Here is an 11,274-nt window from a genome sequence, read left to right as displayed (position 1 = left end):
CGGGAGTCGGCTTTTGACAGATGTATATGCCAGTCTCTAAACAAACCAACTTTTACATCAAACCTCTCAAGGCTGATAGTATCATCTTTACACGGAAAGAAATAAGTTCATATGTTTGCTCTTTTGGAAAGATGAGCTTAGTTCCTCACAAATAAAAAATGGAGCTGATAACTGTAATATGCCTAGCAAAATAAAGGATTTGTGTACCTTAAAGAAGCCGTAGCCATGGGGATCTTATAAATGAAGAGCAGCTGGTGGGCAGCATGGAGTCAGAAAAAAAGAGTCAAAACAATGGAAGAGAGTTATGGGGAGCATCTGGGTAGAAGTAAGGAAAGAGAAAGCAAGAACTGAGTGATGAAAATACATCCTAAGGGTGAAGCGAGAGGTAAGTACTCTAACAACTTCTTCTTCTTCTTCTTCTTCTTCTTCTTCTTCTTCTTCTTCTTCTTCTTCTTCTTCTTCTTCTTCTTCTTCTTCTTCTTCTTCTTCTTCTTTCCTTCTATACTCTTTTAAAAAATATTTTTATTGAGCTATACATTTTCTTCACTCCCTTCCCTTTCTTCCCTCTCTCCCCTCCCCTCCCCTGTGGTTGCCATGCTCCCAATGTACTCAGGATATCTTGTTTTTTTTCTCCTTCCTAGACGCATAGGTGGATGCACTCTAACTTCTCAAGCTTGAGTCCAGACTTTCTTGTGCAAAACACTGTAAGAGAATACATATTGCTTTTATTCATTTAGTGCCTGTTTATTCATTCACATCCTGAGTCTCTGTGTCTTCTGCAGCAGTTGGAAGAACCATGGCAACAAATCCTGATGCTGCTTTTGAGACCCTCACGAATGGAGTGACCAGCTGGGATCTCCCTAAAACTTACATCCCTTGTGAACTCCTTCTTATTGGGGAGGCTGCCTTCCCAGTGATGGTGAATGCCAAGGGCCAGGTGCTCATTGCTGCCTCTTCCTATGGCCAAGGCCGCCTGGTTGTCGTATCCCATGAGAGTTACCTGCTGCATGCTAACTTGGCCCCATTTCTTGCAAACGCAGTGAACTGGCTCTGCCCCTCCCAAGGGGCTCCCATTACAGTGCACTCCTCCTTGGCATCACTGGTAAACATCCTACGTTATTCTGGTCTAGAGGCACTGGTTCAGCCTGAGCCTGGAGAGGCTCTGGGTGTTTACTGCACTGATGCCTACAATGACAGTTTGACTGAGAAGCTGGTCCAGTTTGTGAAGCGTGGTGGGGGCTTGCTCATAGGGGGCCAGGCCTGGTATTGGGGCAGTCAACATGGCCATGACAAAGTGCTGTCCAGTTTCCCCGGGAACCAGGTGACAAGTGTGGCTGGCGTGTACTTCACAGATGTCTGTGGGAATAGAGACTGGCTCGATGTCTCTCGAGAGATACCCAATCTCACGCTTTATGTCAAGTAAGTGACGTTTCTCTTTCTTGTTAAGTGTCAATTACCCAATTACCCTATTTTAAAAGGAGCTTTAGGTTTAGCAGTGGATAAGTTGGTTATCACGGAGTTAAATAATTATAAATACTAATGTAGTTTTCACCTATGGTAGTTGTCTTAGTTACTGTTCTATTTCTGTGATGAGACACCATGGTCATGGGAACTCAGAAAGGCACACATTTAATCAGGGCTGGCTTACACATTCAGAGGTTTACTCCATTATCATCATGGTGAGAAGCTTAATGGCATACAGGCAAACATGGTGCTCGAACAGGAGCCAAGAATTCTACATCTAGATTGGCAAGCAGGAGGAAGAAAGAGACTCTGGGCCTGGTTTAAGCTTCTGAAATCTCAAAGCCTGCTCCCAGTGACACACTTCCTCCAACAAGGCCACATCTCTTAATAGTGCCACTTCCTAGAGATTAAGCATTCAGATACAAGACTATGGGAGTCATTCCTATATGAACCATCATACTAGTTAAGCAACACTATCTTATGTTCTCTAGTAATAGACTTGCTATTTAATACCTTGAGACTGGAGTATTTTGTTTTATTTACAATTGAGTGCCCTCATTATAAGTAATTATAAAGGAGTGGTTACAACTTGAAGGTAAGTACAGAAAAGGTTTACAAAATATATGAGAAATAAATTGTGTTTTTTCACATTTGGGGAGATGGCTTAGAAGGAAAAGTCCTTGCCAACCAAGTGGGAGGACCAGAATTAGATCCCTAGCACCCCAACAAATGCTAGGCTGGCATGGAGGCTCCTGAACAATTCCAGTATGTGGAAGGTAGAGGGATCCCTGGAAGAAGCTGGCTATGTAGGCTACCTGAATGCGTAAAGCTCTGGGTTCAATTGAGAGATTCAGCATCAATAGATAAAGTTGAGAGTGATCAAGGAAGACATCTAAACACTAGATTGATGTCACCATGGGTATACACACACTCAGAGTTTCATCTGCAGATAGTTGTGAGCACACATACAAGTAAATACCGTTTATACACATCATCCCTCACGCACAGAAATTTAAAAAATGAATTATGTCTGTTTTGCTTACCATTGTATTATTAGAACATCATGCAAAATCTGGTACTGTAAGACGGATTAAACATGAATGAGTAAATCAGTCAATGAAGCCCAATGTTAATCTATTCCAGAGATAGGTAGGAAAATGTGACATGAATAAACTGTGTAGCTTCACATTCAGGAGCCTCTCTCCTGAAGCAAAGTGGACCTTCAGGAAAGGGTAGTACCTGAGCTAAAAGTGGCAAAGTGTGGTGAGATAGCTAGAGGCAGCCCTGCAGCATCGTCTTCCATAGTAGAGCAGGATCTTTATAAAGATTAGATTTAAAAAATAAACTACCTATCTAATAAAAATTAGATAAAAAAGAAACAAGTAGTTTTCCCTTGACTGTAGGATTGGATCAAAGGCCCGATGATTTTCCTTCCTGAAAGATTCCATTAAGAGTAACTAGTGTGCTGGGCAGTGATGGTGCACACCTTTAATCCCAGGAGGCAGAGGCAGGAGGGTCTCTGAGTTCAAGGCCAATCTGGTCTACAGAGTGAGTTTCAGGACAGCCACAGCTGCACCAAGAAACCTTATCTGGAAAAACAAAAGACAACAAACGAACAGGAGAGAGTTGCTCTGGCAGGATGAAGAAGTGCAGAGGGTGAAGCTATTATCAATATTTGTTGTTGAAGCTTCCACATGAACATCTACAGCTCACCACATACAAGTTTTTACACCTAGTCCAATCAGGCAAAGGCCTGACTCAAAATATTTGTTATGAAATGTCTTTTGAAATTGAAAACTACCATTTACAAAAGCCATGTTGACTTCTGCTCACAGCAAAATATAGCCTGTACTATTACCAGTGCGGAAAATGACAAGTTTTGGTTTAATGAATTGTCACTATGGGATAGAGAAACTTTATTCATTTGTGTTGTCTGATTACCAGTGCAGAATTTTTTTATATATTCAAAGCAATTTATGCCTCTTTCTTGAAATGTCTGCTCCTCAATTATTCCACTTAACTTTCATCTCCTCTTACTGATTATCAACTGTCCTTCCCGTATTACAGAAACTGCTTCTTTATCCTTTTTACATGTTGCCAATACTTCCTCCCACATTCTACTCAATAGCCTGGAGTTTTTGTTTTGTTTTATTTTGTTTTGTGGTTTTCTTGTTTTGTTGAAATACAGAGACACATACCTGCTGTGATCAGTTTTGTTCTTTTTTTTCTTCCCTTCCTCTCATCTTCCCTTCCTCCCCTCTTCCCTCCCATTCCTTCCCTCTTCTGCCCTTCCATCTCCTGCATTTCCCTTTCCTTTCTGTCCATTCCCTTTATTTTCTTTGTTATTGACTTGTGTTTATTGTACAAAATGATGGATTGGGTTAGGCTAGCACTGCATATACACACGAAACAGTTCCCTCATAGTCACCTCAATACCCTCTCTTGGCTTCCTTGTCCCCACTGGTCCTCTTCCTAAAGAATCCCCCTTCTACCTTTATATCATTTAAAAAATTCTGCATATGGAGGGAAAAGTAGCATTTGTGAGTCTGGTTTCTCTCCTTCAGCACAATCATTTCCAGTTTTATTATTTTGTTGTTGTTTCTGTTAATTTTTTCCCGTATTAAGGTTGAAGCCCAAGTTCATACACATGTGTGGTGAGTGCTCTACCACTGTGACTTATTTCCAAAGGCAGGCTATTTACACACTCAGTTTATTTAATACTATTAATGATTCAAAGAAGCAACTTGCAGCAATTCCCTCTGGGAAATTTCACTAGGATGAGTTCTACAGGTATATTAAGCTTTATTGTACAATAGATAAAGGTACTGTCATGTTAAACACTCCCAGTTAAAGTAGATTTGAAGATGCATCACAGTGAGATGTACATGCCTCTCTTCCGTTCACTCTTTTTTTTTCATTTGTTTCTTTTTCGAGACAGAGTTTATCTATGTCACAGCCCTGGACATCCTGGAACTTGCTTAGTAGATCAGGCTGGCCTTGAACTCACAGAGGTCTGCCTGTCTCTGCCTCCAGAATATTAGGATTAAAGGCATGCAGAAGGTTTTGTACCAAAAGCGCCGAGGTCCTGGATAATCTCTGCTACCCTGTCTCTACTCATTCCTCTTCAGTGATGTGAGAACTGTCTCTTTCCAGGTGTAAAGATGAGCTCAAATATGACCAGCAGCAACTCCTGGAAGGGCTGTCTGAGATAGACATCGAGACAGGACCAGTCCCCTCCCAGCTGCTGGTACATGGGCAGCGGGCCTTTCCCTTGGGAGTGGACAATTCATTCAATTGCTTTCTCGCAGCTGCCCGCTACGGCCGTGGTCGTGTGGTGTTGGGAGGACATGAGAGTTTGATGATTAATGAAGCAATGCTGCCGTTTGTGCTCAATGCTTTGCGCTGGCTGATGGGACATCAAACAGGCAAGATTGGGTTGGCTTCAGAAATGAAAGCCCTGAAGTCTATGTTACCAAGCAGCAGCTTCCAGTGGAGTGAAACGGAACTTCTGACCAGTGATTTGAGTGTCTTTTGCTGCTGCTCATTCACTGGCATAGATGCCAAGAAAGTAGAAGAATTTGTTGCAGAAGGCGGAGGCTTGCTAATTGGTGCAGAGGCCTGGCTATGGGGCCGCAGGAACCCAGACTCTGAGTGTATGACTCAGTGCCCAAATAACACCATCCTTAAATGCTTTGGCCTTGGCATCTTAAGCCAGGTAGTCAAGCGAGGCTCCTTCCCAGTCCCAAATCCTCAGGTGATAAACTATCATATCCGTAGAACCCTAGCCCAATTTGAGTCCATGATTGACAGCCAGGAGACCATAATTCAAGAGAGATGGCTGGAGAAGCTCGTGAAAGATTGTTCCTACATGTTTCAAATGACACATCAGAGGATTTCTGTCTATGACTCTGTGAAGAAACATGCCCTGAAAATCATCCAAAACAAGGGCTTCCCAACTGTGACTGAGGAACACCCAGTCTTAAATGGCAGCTCTGAGGCCTTTCTGCTTTTCCTGGCTTATGAATTATTCAAATCTGGAGTTGATGTTTCTCAGCTACTTCCTCCTCCCTCCTTACTACCCCCCACAGAATCTCCCATGGTCATTAAAATCAGCAAAGGTAAGAAATGGAGAGGGGACTCTGGGCATTCAGGACTAGAGAAAAGGGGCTGATAAGCATCAGCCTTGCTACACAGCGCTTTCTACTCAAAAGTCCATTTTCTTTCTTTTCTATAAACTTTTAAGAAGGGAAGTTTAGGAACACAGGCAGCTTGGGTGGTTAAAGGAGGGTCGATGAGACCGTGTAGCTCTGTTGGTGGAGTCAGAATTCTGGGCTGAACGTAGAAAGATTATAACCTCTCTTATGATTCTTGTCAGACAACCGCAATTCCTGGGTGAGCACTGGACTCTACTTGCCTGAAGGTCAGGTTGCACAAATAACACTTCCCAGTGAAGTCACTAATGCCAAGCTGAAGGTAAAGCATTCGTTCCCTATTAAGTGAATTTTTGACATGTCCATACCAGCTTTACATTCTCTTCTAGCAATTTGTTTGTTTATTCGAGACAGGGTCTCTCTGTGTGGCCCTGGCTCTCCTGGAACTCACTGTGTAGACCAGGCCAGCCTCAAACTTACAGAGAACCTCCTAACTCTCTTCAGTAATATTTTAGATTCTCGCAACAACTTCACCAGATGGATAGGTCAGAGCAGACCCTCTTTTTATAGACAAAGACAGTAGTCATTGCAAGGCTGAATCTTGGTGCATGACTGATGCTTAGAAATGCTCTCCCTTCAACCCCTCTCCATCTTGTGCTTATTCTCAAAGCTTCTCTCATTTTCTGTTCTTGGAGAATCCAAAATACTATCCAAACGTTTTCCAAGCTTCAACTCCATAAGCCATTTCCACAGTCCTTGCTTGTGGAGACCCAAAGCAGAGACATGGGCAGTTGCTTTCTGAGTCAATATTTACATTGGAACTAGTTAGATTTAATTTTTTAAATCCTCAAACTCTACAGAGAACAATGAGTGGTTATGAACAAGTAAGGGTGCCCTTGAGAAGGTGGATAAGTAACAGCAATATTCTACTTATACATATGACCCTTGTCATTCTGAGGTTCTCTTCTCGCCACCTCTGGCAGGCCTCCTACACACATATACAAATCCATACAGAGAGGAAATGGTTTGGCCATTCTCATGATGACTTATGCTCATTATGATAGGTCCTCATTGGTTGCCACACGGATAACATAAGTGAAGCAAAGGCTTACAACCGTCCTCCTGTGATGACATACACACATGACTTAAATGAATCCCCGAAGTCCATCTCCTGGCTGTATGGGGGGCTTCTCTACATCGTTGTTCCCTCCAAGTACAATCAGGATAATGTGTCGATCACCATCAGTGGGGCTGTGTCTGCTCCATACTACAGAATGGGTGAGTAAGAGACCCAGTTTCACAATGGGATGTAGAACAGAGAGAAACTGGAAGGAGAGAAGGGACCAGGCTTGAGAGAGGCAATGGAATGATTGAGGAATTGTGAGTCCCGAGACAGAGAGGGAGCTAAAAAGTATCAATACCTCTCCTAGGGTCTAGAAGGTTAAAAAAGGAGGACAAAGAAAGACAAAAAGAGATTTATTACCAAGTTATCTCTCTGTGTGGTCTACAGTTAACTTGAAATTCGGAAAAAGTGGTATGTAATCTTTATTTCCAGGTGAGACGACACAGGAGGAATGGAAGAAGCTTATCAAGCACAGCAAAGCTCCCTGGGGAGAACTAGCCACAAAGAATATTATCCTGACAGTCCCAACAGGAAACCTCAAGGTCCTTCAGGACCCATTCCCACTGCTCCAACTCTGGGATAAGATGCTCCAGGCTGTAGCAAGACTGGCAGCCACACACTTCCCTTTCCAAAGACCCGAGAGGGTTGTGCTTGATAAACAGATTTCACTTGGTAGGTACTCCATAGGGATGCTCTGAGAGTTGAGCTTCAACTGAACCGAACTTTGTAGAGATCAGTGGAGAACATAGTCCATCATCATTTAATCTCAAAAATGCAAGAAACTAGGAAACATAGGAAACTAGGAGCAAAAAGCAAAATCTGTGGATTTTTCATGTGTCCTTACAGAAGACGATTGAATGGAGTTAAAGCTGGGGAAGAGAAAAGACAAGAGATGTATGCTCAGTAGGTTTCAGCAGAGACAAGAGGACTTGTTAATGCTGAATGAAACAGGTTAAATAATAGATGTGTAGGAAACAATGAGAAAACTAATTGCCATCTGCAGAGGTTCAAAATGATTCCTTAAGATTAAGACTAAATGGGGGGGGGGGGGAGAACCTTATTATTTTCCCTCAGTGCTGGACACATACACACAAGACGTCATGACATGCATGCATCACCTAGCTAAAAATAGAGGAGATCCTGGATGATGCCAGTCAGCATTACAGTCCATATACACCTACCCTTCACAGGGAAAGGCAGACGAATGTCGACCTCTGTCCAAGAAAAAGAGAAGAAAGCCCGATGGGCTGCAAATAAACTTGGGCAGTGCGTGGAGCCCAAGTGCGCTTACTCGGTGTATCCTGGGGCTTCTGCGACAGTGGAGACGTGGTCTACATTACATGTGTCATTTCTTCACTTATTTCCTGTTGTTTTCCTCAGGTTTTCTGCACTCTGGATACCCCATCATGGGCCACACTAGGATAGCAGAAGGCCTGGTTGACGAGGTCACCATAAGGTCACGTGGTAGCTGGGGTGTGATCCATGAGCTGGGTCACAACCAACAGAAGGGAATATGGAGTTTCCCACCTCACACCACTGAAGCCTTGTGTAATCTCTGGAGTGTTTATGTGCATGAGACTGTTCTGAACATCCACAGGGATCAGGCCCACCGTTCTCTAAACCCTGATCTTCGGAAGCAGAGGATCAAAAACCACCTGGCCAAGGGAGCACCCCTGAGTAACTGGGTTGTCTGGACAGCTCTAGAGACTTATCTCCAGGTACTGAGCAAATATTCAGTGACGTGGGAGCCACCAGACTTGCCAGTTGTCCCCACATCCATGCACAGTGCCTGTCCTTCCAGGATATGGGAGATAGGCCAAGGGTGGCATCTTGCTGTGGGTCGGGCATGATACATATGATACGGTTAATATGTAGATACCTAAATACCCAACCACATAGCTGTGGAAATAAATAAAAGTTTGTGGGATCACTATGGCAAATACAATGTAATCAAATAGCTGTACTCAGGAAATCAGCAGGAAAACTCAGCTTTGTCAGATGCAAAGAGTTTCTCCTGATTTACGTTGCTACCTTAGGAGAAATTAAGGTCATCCCACTCCAACAATGTATTATGTATTAGGGACTGTGACCTGGTAAGAATTTCTTCAAAATATTATCTTCTTAAGCAAGCCTCAAATGTGAATAAAGTCAGGCTTCACCATAAAATAAGTAATGTGCAGTATTTCATAGCATTTGAAAGTCCCTTCCCGTCTAAGTCCTCACCACCTGTGGGAAATACATTGGAAAAATATCCATATAGCCATACTACTTGCTAGAACTTCCAGGGTAGCAGAAATGAGCTGCTTGCTGATGACCCAATTAATTTGTAAAGATCAACCCAGGGCCTCGTTTCAATGCTTTAGGCATGAGCGCACTCTGTCTCTGTGTTTTCACTGCCTGTGCGATTTAAATGAGTCTGAGATAACTTCTGGACCACACTAGCTTCCCTCTTAATAAGAAATCTGTCTGAGAATCTACTGGATCCAGTCATGGTGTCCATCAAAACCTTGACATTCAAGTTTATTTCAAAGTCCATGCGGGAGAGGCTGCTGCTCTGGCTGGGCCTGAGTCTGAATTTCTGGCTGGGTAGCTGCCCCGCCCGCCACTGTTGATTTTCCATACCCAGCGTCACAAGCAGAGCTCAGCTCTCCAGCACCTTCCAGTCCAGTTCTCCAGTACTCTCGTGGCAATGTCCTGCTCTCTAAACGGGATCCCAGATGGATTTCTTTTGCAGAATGCTGCCGGAAAACAATGTAAACCTACTACCAACTGTAGCTCTCTGCTCCTTCAGGTACAATGCCAAACCACCTCCATCCAGTTCAAGTTCCCACCTGTTACTCAATCTGCAGCAACTGCAAACATTTTCTCTTTAGAACGACAGGCCACGGTTCATCTTGCTGGCATTTCCTAATGATGTTTCCTTTTTTATCTCCGAACTGAAACTACCTCTTTTACATATCAAGAAACCCCAAGTAGCTTTTAATATCAGCGTCTTTGTTGCTTCTAGGAAGTCTTCCTTCCTTTATTATTTTCCTTGGCGGTCTCTACTCCCTGCTCTGTGTTCTAATGCTGCTTGTATGTGCATGCTTCTGCTATGTCTAAGCACATGCCTCTGCTGCTCAGCATAACTCCCAAATCCACACAGACCTTCAAGGACAGTTGGTTACGGTTAGTGTGAAACAGCTCCTATTAGCCTAGGCTGTGGTTAAGGTTGAGCAAGAATGAAAGGACCAGTGGGTGCTGGCTGAAATGCTTTAACTATTGCTCAGTGCTGTTATTCCTAAGGGTCACAGAGTCATAGAACATGAACCAGACATCTTTCTTTGCTAAATCTAAGACAGAGTGATCCCAGCCATCTACCCGCAGTGTTTACCTGCTCAAGATGAAGAAATCTAGCACACCTCAGTCTGATTGAGATCTTCATTATTAAGCTTAGCAGCAACAGGAATAGCAATGCTCAAATTCACTGCTGCTTACCGAGACCCTGATATGGATCAAATGAGTAACAACCCAAAAATCCCTCTGACATTGTACTGAAGCAGTTTGAGATACGACACCTGCCACAGGGATAGGCTTCTAGAAGAAAAGAAATGGGAGGCCCACTGACAAATTAAACCAACATAACAGTATGGCTTGTTACTAAAATCCCAATGTGGTTTCGCGCATGAGTTCAGGGGGTGATGTGCTGGGTGCATATGTCATTTTTCTATTTCTTTCTCTTTCCAGCTCCAGGAGGGCTTCGGGTGGGAGGCATTCATCAAGATCTTTGCTGACTACCAATCCCTCTCTAGCTTTCCTCAAAACAACAAAGACAAGATGAATCTGTGGGTGAAGAAGTTCTCTGAGGTTGTGCGGAAGAACCTGGTCCCTTTCTTTGAAGCCTGGGGCTGGCCTGTCCAAAATGACGTCGCTGAAAGCCTGGCCTATTTGCCAGAGTGGCAGGAAAACCCTATGAAAATGTATACAGCCAAGGGAACAGAATGAAGTCACAACACAAGTTCTAGCTGGGAAAAGACAATTTATTTATTGGACACAACAAAAAATCCTCATGATTCAACAAAATTCAAGTTGAGGAACTTTCACCCCTTCAGTTGTCAGAATCATCTTAATCATCGTTTGCAAAACAGATTCAATTAGACAGTAATTTTTCAAAACTTGCAATATAGATGGCTCAATATATTGCTTCTAGATTAATTTTAAGCTACCTGATTTGCCTCTTGACCTTTCTGTTTAGCATTTTTCACATTCTCTGTGTGTGTACAGAAGCTGATCAATTCTGGAGATTTAACTGAAGAACTATCTTTGGTTGGCTCCATTGGGAAAATCTTTCTCCTAATTCTATAATTCAAGCACAGATATCATTTATCTGAGCAGTTTGACTGGAGCAGTTGATCAGCAAATACTTTGTCAATATCAATATGAATAATTATTGTGATTAAGAGTTCATTGGTTTTTATTTGTTTTTTGTTTTTTGGTTTTTTTTTTTTTTTTTTTTTTTTGCTTTTTCGAGACAGGGTTTCTCTGTGGTTTTGGAGC

General features: G+C 42.9%; 1 protein-coding gene across 1 annotated transcript; it reads left to right on the top strand.

Annotated features, from left to right (window-relative positions):
* Positions 1–273: 273 nt before the first annotated feature.
* LOC142838216 (TRPM8 channel-associated factor 3-like) lies at positions 274–11,004 on the top strand. The gene is made up of 8 exons (XM_075953572.1): positions 274–385; positions 783–1,419; positions 4,618–5,582; positions 5,840–5,937; positions 6,680–6,893; positions 7,171–7,410; positions 8,119–8,456; positions 10,465–11,004. Exons 1-8 carry the CDS (start codon positions 355–357, stop codon positions 10,720–10,722), a joined length of 2,781 nt encoding a protein of 926 aa, XP_075809687.1. The 5' UTR covers positions 274–354; the 3' UTR covers positions 10,723–11,004.
* The last annotated feature ends 270 nt before the right edge of the window (positions 11,005–11,274 follow it).

This window comes from Microtus pennsylvanicus, chromosome 19 (genome assembly GCF_037038515.1).
Source record: "Microtus pennsylvanicus isolate mMicPen1 chromosome 19, mMicPen1.hap1, whole genome shotgun sequence".
Classification (NCBI taxonomy): Eukaryota; Metazoa; Chordata; class Mammalia; order Rodentia; family Cricetidae; genus Microtus; species Microtus pennsylvanicus.
Note: the sequence above shows the minus strand (reverse complement) of the source record. Positions and strands in the feature narration are given on the sequence as shown.

Excerpts from the sequence above, each read along its gene's own strand:
- LOC142838216 (XM_075953572.1), top strand. The coding sequence starts at position 355 with ATGAAAATACATCCTAAGGGTGAAGCGAGAG. Across the intron at positions 1,420-4,617 it reads AATCTCACGCTTTATGTCAA|GTGTAAAGATGAGCTCAAAT; the intron begins GTAAGTGACGTT and ends GTCTCTTTCCAG. Across the intron at positions 8,457-10,464 it reads CTCTAGAGACTTATCTCCAG|CTCCAGGAGGGCTTCGGGTG; the intron begins GTACTGAGCAAA and ends TTCTCTTTCCAG.